At 35.1% G+C, this 16,652-nt stretch overlaps 3 protein-coding genes and 3 non-coding genes across 7 annotated transcripts; 1 reads left to right on the forward strand and 5 right to left on the reverse strand.

Annotated features, from left to right (window-relative positions):
• Positions 1 to 434: 434 nt before the first annotated feature.
• On the reverse strand, positions 435 to 4,523 carry LOC140842135 (alpha,alpha-trehalose-phosphate synthase [UDP-forming] 6-like). Of its 2 annotated transcripts, none has more exons than XM_073209954.1 (4): positions 4,314 to 4,523; positions 1,769 to 3,805; positions 1,420 to 1,693; positions 435 to 898 (listed from the first exon to the last, which is right to left on the reverse strand). In XM_073209954.1, the coding sequence occupies exons 2-4, from the start codon at positions 3,775 to 3,777 to the stop codon at positions 611 to 613; spliced, it is 2,571 nt and encodes an 856-aa protein (XP_073066055.1). In that variant the 5' UTR covers positions 3,778 to 3,805; positions 4,314 to 4,523; the 3' UTR covers positions 435 to 610. The 2 variants fall into 2 exon arrangements, with proteins under 2 accessions (XP_073066055.1, XP_073066050.1); XM_073209949.1 differs by having other exon boundaries at positions 1,769 to 3,831; positions 4,310 to 4,523.
• Positions 4,524 to 5,517: 994 nt separating this feature from the next.
• On the reverse strand, positions 5,518 to 7,288 carry LOC140814109 (vacuolar iron transporter 1-like). The gene is made up of 4 exons (XM_073172986.1): positions 6,927 to 7,288; positions 6,473 to 6,558; positions 6,253 to 6,367; positions 5,518 to 5,894 (listed from the first exon to the last, which is right to left on the reverse strand). The coding sequence occupies exons 1-4, from the start codon at positions 7,145 to 7,147 to the stop codon at positions 5,597 to 5,599; spliced, it is 720 nt and encodes a 239-aa protein (XP_073029087.1). The 5' UTR covers positions 7,148 to 7,288; the 3' UTR covers positions 5,518 to 5,596.
• Positions 7,289 to 8,467: 1,179 nt separating this feature from the next.
• On the reverse strand, positions 8,468 to 8,558 carry LOC140815433 (small nucleolar RNA SNOR75). Its single transcript, XR_012114383.1, has one exon. It is a non-coding gene; the product is annotated as a small nucleolar RNA SNOR75 (small nucleolar RNA).
• A 343-nt stretch (positions 8,559 to 8,901) lies between these two features.
• On the reverse strand, positions 8,902 to 8,988 carry LOC140815348 (small nucleolar RNA Z159/U59). Its single transcript, XR_012114351.1, has one exon. It is a non-coding gene; the product is annotated as a small nucleolar RNA Z159/U59 (small nucleolar RNA).
• Positions 8,989 to 9,159: 171 nt separating this feature from the next.
• On the reverse strand, positions 9,160 to 9,247 carry LOC140815343 (small nucleolar RNA Z159/U59). The gene has a single exon (XR_012114350.1). It is a non-coding gene; the product is annotated as a small nucleolar RNA Z159/U59 (small nucleolar RNA).
• A 2,416-nt stretch (positions 9,248 to 11,663) lies between these two features.
• LOC140814117 (cyclin-SDS-like) lies at positions 11,664 to 16,210 on the forward strand. The gene is given in 8 exon segments (XM_073172997.1): positions 11,664 to 12,750; positions 13,016 to 13,180; positions 13,867 to 14,033; positions 14,750 to 14,878; positions 15,138 to 15,300; positions 15,302 to 15,319; positions 15,448 to 15,492; positions 15,843 to 16,210. Coding segments are annotated over 8 exon segments (1,755 nt in total). The 5' UTR covers positions 11,664 to 11,712; the 3' UTR covers positions 15,873 to 16,210.
• The last annotated feature ends 442 nt before the right edge of the window (positions 16,211 to 16,652 follow it).

A 16,652-nucleotide genomic window follows, 5' to 3' on the forward strand; every position in this document is an offset into this window, starting at 1 on the left:
AGACTCGACTTCAACGAGTTCATTGTAATATAACGGGACGACTGAAAGTAAAACATATTATATTTCATTCATCAATAACAAAAACAAGATCATGAATTGTGCTTTCAAAATTTAAATTTATATTTAAATTTGTGAATATTCGAGTTGAAAATTAACCAAAAAAAATACAACTAATACCTGTAAATTTTATTTTTTACAAAAATATCCCAAATTTTGATTTCATGTAAGATAAAATAACATGGAATCAGAACTTGATTGATCCTACCTCACCCAGAAAACATAGTAATTAATCATGACATGCTCCAAAAAGCTCAAGTTTTCAAAATCAACTTTTGACTTGTTAATCACTAGAACGCCTGTTTCATACCAAGAACTCTGTAAATCATTCAAAAAGGGCATCAATAAATTTTAGGGAACAAATATAGTCATAGACATAACAATGGGAAATGCTCCATAAATGATATTCAAACCTTGGTATACTCGTCACTCTTCCAAGTTCATGTAGACAGAAAATGATAAGAACTCGCTAACAACGTTTATATACATCATCAAAATTCATCAAGCAGGTGGTCGATATATAGCACACAAACAAGATACGAAGAAAGTAAATCTACGAGGGTATCATATCTTCTGCAACTGAGGCCAAGCCTTGCATAAGTTTAATGATTTCAACCGTATCATCAAGATAGTATCTCGCCTTGCTCGGTTTCCGGCCTACTGTACATGCAAATACTTCCGCGGAAGGAGCTATGGATGGTCCATTAAGAGAGCTCGTAATCACCTCAAACATATCTTCATCAGATCTATCATCTCCTATGCATAGGACGAAATCTGGCAACATTCCTTTCTCTTGCATCATGGATAGGAGGCGTTTGGCCACCAATCCCTTGCTTACTCCCTGTGAATCAAACACGGGTAGACCTCGTAAAAACAGGGTGGATGTTCAAACATGCATAGAGTTAGAAGAGTTCGAGCTACTGGATTCTCATCCAAGTATTAAAGGGAATGCGCACCAGAAGTCTTAAACTAGTGACTCACTGGTTCTCATGCTATATATATGGGAAACCACTTTTCTCAAAAACCCAAGGCCTTGTAATATGGTCCAACAATAAAATTTATAAAACACGTTGTTGGAATATTTTTTTGCAATAAACTGATGAATATTGATAGCAGCTTCAAGAATTGAAATTTTCAGCACAATTTCAGTCAAGATCTCAGCAGCTTCAAACAATTTATCACGCTGCCTTCAAGCTCAATATAGATCCCGAGAAAACTCAAACAACAGGCGACATTGTTAATATAAAGAAAGTTCAGTGACAGGATTTTCTATGAAAAGGGTTTGAATATGATTTATCGGCACAACCGTATTGTATGTTAAGCCATTCTCCAGAATGTGCGACACCGTAGCTAGTCACATACCTGTGGCTTTACTTCAACACAATTTTGGCCACTCTTGACTGTGACAGGTTCATTAGAAAGAACACTTTCAAGGTGATTAAGAAGTTCTTTTGCTTGACAAGATCCAAAATCAGGATCCGCATCCTCATAACACCAACCCATCGTGGTTTCCTTAATTTCAATAACTGACCCATCAGTTGTCTCGGTATAAAGTTTCATTACCGGCTCTGTAACCTGTTTCCATTTGCATTCAACTATGGGCACACATGTTTCCCATTCCTCATCTCGATTCAACCTGGAAAACTCAAACTGTAAATCATGTAATAAATATGAGATTTATGATAAGAAAAAAGAAACAAATATTGCTTACCTCAGGAAATAGCCATGCTCTGCTGCAATTCCGAGCTTTTCACAAGATGAAAACCATTCGGTTAAAGTGTCTCGGCTTCTAGCACTAACGATGAAAACAATATTGTTTTTGTCTCTACACAAACTATTTATTATATCGACGGTTTTCGAGTTTGGCCTCTTATCAATTGAATTTTGAGGCATTAAAGTACCATCATAATCGAGAAGAAAAGCTCTATTTGTAGTCCTTCTGTAAGCTGAAACTATGTGTTCCATAGCCAACTTTCGAAAATTTAGATCGAGTGCAACGACCCTAAAACTTAAGCCAAATCCAATACCCCACGATCTACATCGTGCATGATCCTTACAAGTTCTTTCAAGATCATGCAAGAAACTTCGAGCCCAATACGCCACATCATGGGTGCTTACATACTTATAATGTTTCTCATGTCTCAATTGTTTTTCTGCATCAGCCATTACGAGAGCAGACTCCATTGCATCCGCCACTCCATCTATATTCCACGGGTTGACTCTAATTGCTCCACTTAGAGATGGCGAGCATCCAATAAACTCCGACAAAACCAACGTGCTCTTTTTCAGACGTGAAGATTTGAGCCCCAAAGCCTTATCCAACTTCTCATTTCCTTGTCGACTAATTATGTACTCATATGGGATAAGGTTCATACCATCTCTAACAGCTGTGACCAAACAACACTCGGCAACGACGTAGTAAGCAACTCTCTCATAAAATTTGAGTGGTTGATTAATTAAGATGACAGGATCATATCCTGGTTCCCCAAAAGTCTCGTTTACTCGCTTTACTGTCGCAAACGTTTCATCCTGCACTTCTTGCACGTATTTTCCTTTTCCCCGAGCTGGATTAGCTATCTGCACTAAAACAACCTTTCCCCGCTGCTCGGGTTGCTGCAATAGGAGCTGTTCCATTGCCAGTAATTTCAAACTTATGCCCTTGAAAATATCCATGTCATCGACCCCGAGTAACATTGTTCTCCCCCTAGCAGAAAACTGATTAATAAGATCTACGACTTTGGCCTCAGTTTCAGGCAGGTTCAAAACTGATTGAAGCTGCCCCATGTGGATACCAACAGGAAGAATTTTGATACTAACAGTACGACCATAATATTCCAAGCCCATGTAACCCCTTTTCGACTCATATGATAGGCCTAACATCCTACTACAACATGACAGGAAATGCCGTGCGTAATCAAATGTGTGAAACCCTATCAAATCCGAGTTTAGTAGAGCTCGAAGAAGTTCTCCCCGTATCGGCAAAGTTTTGTAAATCTCCGAAGATGGAAACGGGCTGTGTAGGAAAAAACCAAGCTTCACTCGGTTAAACCTCTTCCTCAAGAAAGTGGGCAATACCATTAGATGGTAATCATGAATCCATACAAAATCATCTTCCGGGTTAATCACTTCCATGATTCTATCGGCAAAAATCTTGTTAACTGATACATAAGCCTGCCACATGGAACGATTGAATCTACCACCAAGATCCGGTAACAGAGGCAACATATAGTGGAACAATGGCCATAACTGCTGTTTGCAAAACCCATGATAATAGCGGTTATATAGTTCAGGAGGCAAAAAGGTGGGCACACACTTATATGTCTCCCAGAGTATTTGAGATACTTCTTCTTGGTCATTCGGGTGAATATCTTCCTTAAGACACCCCACGTAAATATACTCTAGTTCTTCATCCCCCGATCCATCTTTTAGTTGAAGGAGAAGCGAATTCCCGTCCCAACTAAAAGTCCATCCTTTACTATTATCCAATCTTCGATGAACCTTTATTGGCAGCAGGTTAGCTACAATAATTATCCTATCCCGTTGTGCTGATGAAGAAGATGGATCACTGCCAACGCTCTTTGATACATCATCGTCAATATCAGACAGTATGCCAGCCACTGACATGAGACGAGGAATACGCCGACTAAGACCACCTAAAGTCGGTAATGGGGCTTCACCAGAGGCTAGCTCCAAGAGGTTTGAGTATGATCTCGACACCATTTACTTTTTACAGGTAACTATCCAAAACCTGACATCAAACAATCTAAATTCTTTCTCCTTGCTTTACAAAAAGAAAAGTAAAATAAAAAGCTCCCAATGAAAGTAAAGCTCCCTGAGCTAAAAACATATTTAACAACCACCACCATGACAGTTCCCATTTATCATCTAACATTGAAGTTACGTATACGTAGTAGGTAAAACCCAAAACGGTACAAGAAATTAACAGAAAGATTTGACTTTGAGGAGCAAATCAAGTAACAGGAAGCAGGAATAAAGAAATTTCAGGTCAAGCATCAAAGAAAACAAAGGAATTCGATAAATTTACGATCACATCACATATAAAAAAAAAACTAGAAAATTGCAACTTCATTTACTGGAATTAATAATAAGAATAAATTGAGGAAGAGAGAGAGAACATGCAATACCAAACTAGATATACTATCACAGCAACAGCCCACCCAATTATATGACACAAAGAATAGCAAGAGATGAAAAACAAGGGGTGAATATTCAAGAACCAACAGAGGAAAACTTACCAGTTTTGACCCTTGAGTCCCCAAAGGACGGTAAGCCCTACTCCCCCCGTCCGTGTGAAGAAAATGGGAAATATATGGGAGGAACAGAATGAAACAATGTAGGGCGAGTGCCCAAAAATGTTTTTCTCGCAACTTTTCAAATACACAACATGACTACTGCTAACGTATGTGAGCATAAATAAATTGCAAGTTGGTCGGATGACGTGTGTTGATATTTTTTGGGTTGTTATTCTCTCCCTTGAGTCTTGCTTATTGTGCAACGACTCTGTTTCTTGTTTTTTATGCACAGAGTAGAGATTGTTATTGTTATTTTTAGTTTATGCACGGAGTCAGATTTCACATGTACGTTGTAAATGAGAGTCTTTACATGCTTCCTTTTGATGAAAATCATTTGAACACAATTTTCCAACTAATTTTCTCAAGAATGAGTTGCTTTAATAAATGATAATAATTCATGTGCATAAGAAAAAAAATAACATTAATCTCACTGTTATGGGCTTGGCACTTTGATAATAACTTCTATTGAGGTTTATAGAACAGAATAAATTGAAATCTGAAAGTCAATGCACCAATAATTGTAAGTAAATTATTCGTAAGAACCTTAGACCAACAGCCTCCTGGTGGCAGTACCTTGTCCACAATCTATGTTGACTTTACGTTAAACAGACAGATTTTTTTTATCACATTGATGCAACTAATCACGGTAAGCTTCCTGATGTTTTTTTAAATATAGATATAGAAGAGATTAATTAATAATTAACAACAAAATGTCATGTTCAAAATTTATTTATTATATATAATGTATATGTCAATAAATTTTATATATTATTTATTTATATAAATGATCAATTTGGATTAGAAACAAGAAAAAGTCTCGGTTTTGGATCTAATAAATAAAATTTGTTGGCAATTCTTTAGTAAAATGCTTCGTGACTTTACGGGAATTCGAGGAGCTAAAAAAAACCTTGAAGATTAGCAATATACATTTCCAAATTTAGTCAACAGGTGTTCCCGAAGCAGAAAAATGGATCTTTCACATTTTTTATTTTTATTACACTTACGTGTTAGACGGGAGAGCATGCTTCAAAATACTGGACGAAAGAAAACTGGGATTATTTTTAAGAGAGGTGGAAAACAATTATCATGATAGATTTTTAAGCAATTTCAAGAAATCGGGTTACCCAAAAGAACAAAAAGAAACTCATGATAAACATTGAATCCTCAACATCACCAAAGTTCGAACAAGCCAATTAAAATACATGCAGCGATCTTGGAAAATCCTGTCATCCTTGTACAACTTTAGCCATACCAAAAGCAGCAGCAGATGCAATAGCCCCGATAAACGCAGTCTGGAGAGCACTGCGAATGGGTTTGCTCCCAGTAAAATGGCCTTTTGCATACCCAAATATAAGCAAAGCGATTAGAGTTACGACGACAGACGCTAACACGGCTCTCCGTGCCGTTGGGATGAACATGTAAGGGATGAGTGGCACTATTCCTCCGACTATGTAAGCGATGGCAATTGTCAGTGCACTGTGGAGGGCTCTCTTTGGATCTGGCTTCTCCAATCCCAGTTCAAATCTGCGCGTTTAAGGTGATTTTGTGTTAGCATTTTAAGGCCGTGTGACAGTGAGTCTGGGATTATTTAAACGAGGCAGAATAAATGGCGAGAGAAATGTAAGAAAATAAACCAACGCTTCTCTGAAAAGATTTGACTCAAGACTTCGATAAAGGACAAAAATGGTCCATCTGTGTGCTTAACATATATTTTTATTTATAAAAAATATTCTCCAGGTGATAATTAATGAATTTTGCATGTATTGTTTTTGTTTCTCTTCCCCTTATTTTACAAATCAATTTTCGAAGTTTATGTTGTTCCTATGTGCTGGCAATTAAAATATAGGACTAAATGGTTGGCAAAATCTGAAGAGGGATTTACTTCATCATAAAATCAAGCCAAGCCTGTGGGTTCTTCCTGAGAGCATTCACTACTGGTGTGTATTCATGAGGCTGAATCCCATACTCTGATAGTATTTCTGCAACCTCGGCAGCTTCTGCAATGTATTTATTTATGTTAAATTAATGATTCAACATCAATGCCCTCCTAGTAAAAAGTGATTTCACCTAAAAAGAAACACACACAAGACAACTGTAAAAACCTGTATCAGGGACAGCAACAATCTCCTCTTGTTCTCTCTTGAGCTCCCTAATATAATGATCAGCCTCGCTTTTTGCTGCAAGGTAACTACACCACAATAAAAATTATATCAACGTTCATCGACAGATGGAAATGTTCGGAAGATTTGAAGTGCACATTTTCCCCAAGTCCAGAAAGAAGACAATCGACACTAACGTAACTTTTAAAAAAAATTATACGTAATTTGAATAAATTCAAGAATTCCTATCCATGCTTCACTTAGCCCTAAAACATAAAGGAAAAAAATATTGAAAACAGACGCTTCCTGATATTTTGGTCCGTGCCACCACTGTTTCAGTGACACTTCATTGGTTCGTTTAATTTACTAAAACAAGAAACGAGTAATTGTACCACTAAATAATGAAAAACACCATTAATTATATAGTGGGGGATATACGATAATAAGAAAAGAATACCCTCCAAGACCCATGGAGATAGCTCCGGCGGCAACCTCGGCTATTCCTGCGGTGAGAATGATGGCTGAGGATGCGTTAGCGCCTGACAGGCCTGCGGCGAGTGCGAACGGAACCGTGAGACCATCGGACACTCCTATGATTATGTCACGAACAATTTCGCCAGCAGTGAAATGCTTCTCTTTGTGTTGGTTCAACAAAGACGTGTTCAACTCTTGAGCCATTGAGTTATGCGCCAGAAACGTGAGAATTTCGTAAATCAATGCTTAATTGTATGTGATATATATACATGAATCTCGTGTGTGATACAACTGTTTTTTTTTTGGAGAAAATAAATATGAGATACAGATAGTAGAGTGCATAGGTATGGAAGTAGGTTTGCAGTGTCTCTGTAAAGATACATAGGAGACTGTTGGTTTTTGTCGTCATTGATTAAGGACGTGATTTTCTCGAATTCGATGTAATTAAGTTTCATTAATTGTTTTTCCTTCGTTTAAAACCCTATGTCAATATGTTCCAGAATAAATTCATAAATTGAGCTAAATTCGACATGGTAAAACCCGGTTATTTGTGGGATAGGCCTTTATTTCCTTAATAAATCTGCGCAATTTATATTTTTTAAATTTAATTAATTGAGAGAGATATTTGTTAGTATTATTGATTTCGAATATGAAATCACGCACCAAATTTGAGACATTGGACTCATTTATGCATAAATCATCGGCAGCCTGTTAGATGTACTTTTTTTGGAGTTCATTTTCTCATCAGGTATTTAACTATATAAACTCATAAATATGATGTATGACTTTTTTGTAAATAGATTAAATTGAAATATTTTAAACCAGTATTGTTCGTTAAAATAACTCATCGACCGGCATCTTACCTGATATATATTTCACTGTTACGTATACAGAAGGGAAGAAGCCGAACTATTAGCAGACATCTTCGTGGCACGCGAAAGACCTAATGGTTGACACGACAAACTGTATTTTACTTTATGAAATGGAAAGCACAAATTTTCTTATTATTTGTGAATTCAATTCTGTCAATTGATACAATCACTTTCACCATTTGCCAAAAGTTTGCCGCTAGCATGCATGTGAGTCACTATTCTCCCAATGCCAGCTGATGTGGACATGGCAAAACTTTGATGAGATCCAACGGTCTACTAGCGAGTCAAATTTGAGTATCATACTAATATTATTTGAGTCAACTCCAAAAGGGTATGCCTTTTCCTTTTTATTTATTTTTTTATTTTAAAAGAAATGTCTCCAGTGTGTGAGTTTTTAAGTCGATCATGCTTTCGTATCAGAAGTAGTCTTTTCAGCGCACACTTGGGTTTAAATCAAAAGGTTGTGAAATTGGAGTCCATTTGATTCTGATTTACTCTCCATTCCAATTCTTTCAAAAAGCAAACAAGCCACTAAAACCAAGTTAAATTAAAGACATTACCGTTAGTTGAAATAAGATATTAATAATAATAATTAAAATTTGACACAAACACTAATAAACAAAGGAATGCTAGCAAAATAGGGTATTTACTCTCCTCTCAGACAAATGCCTCGATTTGTCATCAATGTTTTAAAAGAATGGATTTCGATCAGACTCGTCATCTTACATTACTCATCATCGAGAAAAAGAAAAACCCCATTGCTCTTCTTTCTTAAAATTAAAGAAAGGGAATAATTTAAAAATATTTGAGTAAATAATGCAAAATTAAACAAAACATAACTGGGTAAAATACAGAGTAACGACAATTAGTAGTAGGAATTGCTTAAAAACACATTGAATCCCTAATCACAAAAAAAAATTAAAATGTACAAAAGTATACTTTATATTAAAATTTATTTATACATACATATATCACCGAGCCAATAATTACCGTTCTTGTGGATAAAAACGAATTTAATCAACCCAATTACTTGACATTTGAGAGATGAATTTCAAAAAGTGTCCAGTTACAGAATGCCTAATTTATGTCTCTTCAGTTCAGGTCTCCAAGAAAGTTTCAGCATGAAGCATCTCAGAAGAACGAAAGTTTATGTTTTTCATCATCATTAGAGACATGAATCGCGTAAATTAACATACTAATTCAATTCAGAAAAATTACTATTGCTAAATAAAATTCTAATTGTTCAAAAAAAAAATCACTTATTCAACTCTAAAACTTTACAAATATCATTTTTTTTTAAAAAAAAATCAAGATATCGAACAAGAGAATTTTTTAAAAAACAAAGCCCCTTCAGTTCAGGTCTCCATTGTTCTTCCGCATGATTAAATTCTCAGAAGAACGAAAGTTTGAATTTTTAATCATCCCAAGAGGCCATTGAACACGTAACACAAATATGTACATAGATAAAGGGAAAAAAATGGACATTATTTTCTCATCCGTTCAGATCTCCAATTGATTCAGCATGTATTTAATTCAGGAGATAAGAGGCCTTTACCAAATTCTCTTGATACCAAATACGAATTAAACTTGAACAGCGCAAAATAAAAGCAGAGTTCGATGTTGAAAATCGATACCTCAATTTGCTGGTGCTGGAATTCGAATGTGGTGAGTTCTGCGGAGATGATGAACTCCGTCTTTATAGTAGTATGCCAGTTAGGAAAGTGAAGCCCTAGTAATTTGTTGGGCTCAAATATTTGGACTGGGTATTTTTTGGGCCTATGCTAATTCAATGCCCATTTATCAAATATCAGGTTGTGCACGGTCATATGGATGGTTTATTTGTGGTTCCTTCCTTTCTAAAATAATAATGAAAATGCCTAGGTATTTAATCTTTTTTTTTTTAATCTACTTTTTAGTTTGTGGATTATCAAATCATTAATGGTTTCAGAAAGTGTTGCAAAAGATTGTAATTTGGTATAAATGATTAATTTATAAATTCTGAACAAGTGGATCTAATCAAAAGTAAGTAATATTTGAAAACAAAAAGTAAAATGTTGAAAATTAGAAGTTGACTATGTTTGATAATGAATTTTTTGCACGAAACTCTCCTGTAAAATATCGAAAATCCATACCTCATCTCCATGAAAACTTAATAGGTGTATTATCCCTTGAGTTTATAAAAATTGTAGAATTTATTATTGATAACATGTTTTTTTGAACATGCACCCATGTTTCGGTGAAAAAACTAATTTTTGAATAATATTATGTCAAATGTACATAAATATCCTATTATTAATATATAATATTTACCAGATGCACACAATAAATCCATCGGAATATAAAATTTTTAGATCTAGACAACAAGTTTGAGCAAGAAACCATGAAATTTTCGAGCAATATTCAGTTGTTCCTTCTAGGGAATGTTGTCATATTGGGTTTGTTGCCGCACCAATGGTGTGTGTGTGTTCAAAAAAACTTATGTTTCTAAAAGCAAATCAACATCTCATCATCTTTTAGATTTCAATTAAATCAAATAGGTTGAGTTTAAGAAGCCACCAAGAGATGTTCCAGTTGGTGGAGTAGATATGCGTTTGGTCAGTGGTTAAAAGTTTGATTCCCCCTTACCAACACATTTTCCGACGAGCCTGTTGCATAGTATTTGCCCGGTGCAATTTACCTGACTAGAGTGGTTTGCGGACTATTACGTTAATATGATTTACCTAATATGCACCGACGAATAGCGGTTGCGCGGGTTCCCATGTTATAACAAAAAAATCGGGTATAAAAAATACATAAAATTGATTTTTTAAAGTCAAAAACCAAGAATCGCTCTCTTTTTTTAAAAAAAAAAAATTGCAAGCACTCTGTGTAACCGATTTAAACTGAAAATAAACTTGTGTGCATAGTAATCACGAATCATAATAATTGAAAGAAAAATAAATTTTATTAAAAGACATCTTATTTTGTGTGAAGTCAAAATTCTAATATTAATATCTTGATAGAATATACATATGCCTCATATGTGCTAGGTATACAGTAACTAATTGCTACATTCAATAACCTCACTAAGCGAGTTTTAAATAAAATTCCACTCTCAAAATAGGGATACTTATCGGATATATAAATCCGGAATCAGTTTGATTTAATCCGATTTAGTTTGGAATCGGTTAATTCAATTTAGGATTTAATTGAATCTAACATCAATTATGTGAGATGGTCTCACGGGTCGTATTTTATGAGACATATATTTTATTTGGGTTATCCATGAAAAAATATTACTTTTTATGTTAAAAAAATTACTTTTTAGTGTAAATATCGGTAGGATTGACCCGTCTCACAAGTAAAAATTCGTGAAAATGTCTTACAAAAAATCTACTCAAACAAATTATGCGGCCCTTAAGAAGAAATTCGAGCAAGAATGGAAAGCTTAAGAAGAAGTTATTCTTAATGCTTTAAGTAATCATTCTCCTCTAAACTATTTGATTATGCTTTTATATATTTAAAAATAGTAGGTTTGTTAGGAAACAAATAAAATTTGTTCATATTTATATTAATAAATAATATTTTTAACATAAAAATAATATTTTTATAAATAATTTAAATAAGATATTTATATCATAAAATTGATTGTTCATATCATATAATAAAAGTTATTGTGATATAAAAAAATAAAGGGTGTAATAATGCGAATAAATATTTATTTTTACAAGCAATTTTAACACAAATTTCACGCCAATAACAGAACGTGTGAACGAATTAAACCGAACGTGGGCCCGACCATGAACCATTTCATATATAAATACCAGACCACCATCAACGTTTCTAAACCGTCACTCCCACGTACTTCAAACTCGAAATCTCACTGCTCTTTGAGAAGCCGCCGTTTCATGATCACCAATGAAGCGCAAGCATCAAGCATCACTAGCTGCCAAAGGATTTGTAGCAGCAGCATCTCAGCTCTACTTCACAACGAAGCAGCTCCGGTCACAGTTAACCCGCCGCCCCCGACTTCATTTTTCCCCGATCATTCCTACGAAGTCTGCAGCTTCACTTTTCACACAACCCAGTGATGTCTCCGGTGAATCTAGTTTATCCTCTGTCAATGATTTTAGGAGAGCTATTACCGCAAGGTATTATAGGAAGAAGAGCAGAAATTATGTTAAAGTTGAGTTGTCGGAGAATATGTCAGAGAATTCGTGCGTTGAATCGTGCTCCGGAACGGTAGTGATTGTAGATGTAGATAACAGAGATTTGACGTCGAAGAGTGTAAATGTGGAGGAAGAAGCAGGAGGGGAAAAGATTAGCAGATCTGAAGTTTCTAGCGTTTCTAGGTGTACATTATCGGAGAACAAATCCGGAAATGAGGATCGAAAAGTGACGGAATATGAACGTTATGTTGGAATTTCTCAAAATGACGTCCAATTGGAGATTCCTTGTGAATTTTCGCCGGAAAATATGAATTCTGAGGCTGTACATGTTCAAACTACTAATAATTTGATTCTGAACGACGGCATGGCACCTATCTCAAACTCTGTCAGGACAACAATTGATATCAATGAAAAGAGAGAGCGTGAAGAGCTGCAATCGGGTGCCATGAATAGAATTCCAGAACTCGAGTCACTAGAATTTGATTTAGTTTGTTCAGAGCAGTTCTCAAATTGCGGTAGTTTAGGTGATGGAGTATCCGAGGAGCAAAACTCGTGCTCTAAGAATTATCAGGTAGTCTCAGATTTGGAAACAGAAAGTTCGGATTATACGTCTTCCTTATGGAGTAATGCTTCCGGAAGTCAATTTTCTGAAAAGTCCATGGGAGATGAAAATTGTTCTCCTACTTTTCAATTGCTCGCTCAGTTTAAGAAACAGTTCTGCGAATCGACTTCTGTGCTAGGTTCGGCTTATCATGACTGTGAAGACTACAGTTCTAATGACATCAACGTGAGTTAAAATTGATTCCGGTGTTATCGTTCTGCTGGTTGTGTTATTGTTTCAGTACGATTCAAATGGGATACTGATCTTGATTTGTGATTCCGTCACATTTATTGTATGTATATATGTTTTAGTAGCCTTAATAACTAATATGGATGAAAAATCAAATTCAACATATATTAATTTCAATTTAAAGTTCTTAATGCTTGATGCTTATTATAATTCTCATAAATGATTGGATTATTATGTTATGTTTTTGTTTCGGTCTGATTAGTTATTGGGACTAGAGGATGACGATGAAGAGATCTATAAGATCATAAGAAAGAGAGAGAGGAGGCAAGTGTATTTGCGTGATTATGCAGAGGAATACTGTTCTACTACTGAATACGGCAATCTTGTCATTCAGCAACGCCAACGAATGGTTCGCTGGATTGTGGAGGTCAGTGACTTTATGATTATTTGTCCTAGATTAATTAGTGATGAGTTTCTCCTAAAAGAAGTATTTTAAGCATGTTGTGTTGTCATGCATCTACACCTAGAACAGGAAAGTAATGACAATAATTTGTTATGAAGTTGATTTACATGAGGTTTCTGGATTCTGCACATCTGTTGACCATGGAAATATTACACGTGGCACATGTAAAATTACAATTGAAAGCTGAACCAATACGTGCATACCCCATCATCATGGTCCGATGATTTCATGATTTAAAGCCTCGTTGGAGTGGTTGTGGCATTTCTTCTCCTTTTTAAGAGGTGGTGTAAATGTGCTGTGTTTGTTTCGAGAAATAAAAACAATTCTAGGTATATTTGTCATCTGACTATTTTTCTCCCCTCTGGGGATTGCATTCCTTTATTGTTATGTTTTTTTGGGCGAATGGATACCATGAATTAAACTACTCATATTTCATGATTCATTCACGTAGTTCACTGACATAGGTTCTGATACATAAACTTTGACCCTTACAATAAACTTGTTTTAAATGCTTGTATATAACATATTATCTTTCGGGATATTAACATATCTTGTGAGTATAGCAAATCTAAAAGTTATTTCCATAGTTCATATATAGAAGAGTCACTCTTACTAGTGATTCTTTAACTTTCAATGATTTGATCGTGCAGCAAGCTACTAACAAGGAGCTTCAGAAGGAAACAATGTTTTTAGGTGTTAGCCTTCTTGACAGATTTCTGAGTAAAGGATATTTCAAGAATACAAGGAATCTTCAAATTACTGGAATCGCATGCCTCACTCTAGCCACCAGGATTGAAGAAAACCAGCCCAACAACTGGTGAGTCATTTTTGATTTACTTACACTGTTGATGTTTGATCGAGGGAAATCGGTGTCAGGAATAAGCGAATTAAATTTATCAATAACATAATTGATCTGATTTCAAATCGTTTGTACACAGAATATTGCTTAGTTACCAAGATTTTAATTTCTTAATTGAGTTAGTAAAATAAACGACTTAATTTCTTAATTTCTTATCACTAAACTAAATTTGATTTTTAAAAAATGGGATTGTACCAAATAAAAATAAACTAGGGCGAATTTTTACTGACAAGGGAATCAAAACAATAATTCGTCCATTTTACTGAAATGTTTTGTGGGTTATCTTTCTTCTCTATTTCTTTCTTCAGACAAGAAAATTCTTTGATGGTCTTCTCTGCTTGTCCATAGATGAAATGATATAACTGTATGTTATTTTGTTTTAAGTTAATATATATGCCACTGAACTTCTCTGCCAATTTTCTTCCTTTTGTTTCTGCCATTGACGTTCTTTTGTTAGAAGAAAATTCTGGTCAAATTATTTGCTCCACATGCTTTTTACTAGTTTTCTATGTGAGGGTATAATGAAAGAGAGAAGCTCCATTTTTTTCCTCCAAACCTTTATTGTGCTTTATCACATATTTGGGAAGTAGACATTGTAGGCTTATACCCTCTGAAGATACGATTATCCCAAATCTTGAATTTTTACTTGAGGTTCAATTTTATTTTTGATACAGCATAAGGAAAAAGACATTCGACGTAGGAAGCAACACATATGCTCGGTATGAAGTAGTGGCCATGGAATGGATGGTGCAGGAAGTCCTTAATTTCCAATGCTACCTGCCTACCTTGTACAACTTCTTATGGTACGACTTTTATAATCTGAAAGCAAGTACATTTTGTAGGAAGGATCCAGGGCCAGTAGAGACGATTCTTCTACCCAAATAAATTTTGGATTTAACTCAGTAATTATCTTAAAAATTCTAGTTTTGCCTCCAGATCCATTAAGTTTCTTCTTAAACCATCGCGCCCTACTAGATATAATTCTTTGGTCCGCTGGATTTTTTCATGCGTTTTCACCCTACTTCATGTCAATAATTCAACGTGCCTTACGATTATGTTCAGGTTTTATCTCAAAGCTGCAAGGGCTAATGAAAAAGTGGAGAAGACAGCCAGATACCTTGCAGTACTCGCGCTGCTGGGTCATCAGCAGCTTTGCTATTGGCCCTCAACTGTTGCAGCTGGGATTGTTGTTCTTGCTTCTATTGCAGCTAATCAAGATGCATCCCTGCAACCTGATTACAGCAGTAAGAATTTACCCCTTACCTCTGCATCTCTTTTCCGCAGCAAATAGATTATCAGGGCATTGTTCAGAAACCAGTTCGAGAGGTAGATGCATGAGTTTACTAATAAATTTTCATTACTCACTCTTCAGATTCATGCCAGACAGAAAGACAAAGATCTACCTGAATGCATCAAGGTATTTATCAGCTTGCGTGAACTTTCCACAATAATTTACATTAATTCTTGCTTCAGTATTGTATGCAGAGTTGATGTAAAATATCTAGTCAGTCATATCCCTATCCCCACTACTTTCGTTTTAACGTTCATGTCATGTTCGTTGTTTTTAGTACTCGACTCTTGGGGCATGATGAACTTCCTTATATATTTTTGGGATGGATTGATAACCAAAAAAAAACTATAGTCGAGGTTTTCTTTAACAACAAAATAGCTGAACTCGATGTTTTGGGACTTTAGTTATGTGATTTGAGTCATATAAATATATGCATTACATCAATCCAACTAAACATTGTATATTGTGCTTGACAGAGTCTGGAATGGTTGGTGAAATATCTATGACAGAAAGATGAACCAAGGTGATAATGAGATATAGAAATATACTACACTTCTAGCATAGAATACTGTTTTTTTTCCTCTCTAAAATAGTTCATGCGTCGTCCGTAGAATCGAAGATTTTGTAAACAGTAACGCACATTCTTTCAAATTAGCCTGTCATAAACAAGCGGTCAAAGAAAAATTAGTATTTCTAGCTATTACAATTAATCCAAAAATTGTTTTACGCATCTTTATTTTTATTCTTATTGTTAAATATACATAGGTATATAGAGAAATAGTTCTCAATATCACCTAAACATTCTCAAAGTTAGGCTTTATACTTCTAGTTTCTTGTTTAGGGATCGCCCGTCAATCTCATCCCCTCGGTAGATCCCGTTCAATGTTTTTCAGATATTTGAAATTCCTCTCTAACTCATTTAGGGTTTAGCACCGTCGATAAACTTTTTTTAAAAGTAAATAAGGAATGATACACGAGCATTTCAAGAAATACTTCATATCCCATTGAATACCACGAATGTCAGATATGCCTCATTTCTATGTGTGAAAATTCAAATAAAAAGCACACAAACACGTATCGGGCGCATATATTGGCATATCAAATAAATTTTAGTCATGCGGAATTAATTTATAATATATATTATTTCACCCCCCTTTGTACTTCTTACTTGTTTTCATAGTTTAACATTTTCCCCAAATTTTCTACAAGTTATAAAATTGATCATTAATCGATAACTAAATAAGTACTACTGTTTTATGATTTATCACATGTTTTGAATGATTATT

This window comes from Primulina eburnea, chromosome 1 (genome assembly GCF_022965805.1).
Source record: "Primulina eburnea isolate SZY01 chromosome 1, ASM2296580v1, whole genome shotgun sequence".
Classification (NCBI taxonomy): domain Eukaryota; kingdom Viridiplantae; phylum Streptophyta; class Magnoliopsida; order Lamiales; family Gesneriaceae; genus Primulina; species Primulina eburnea.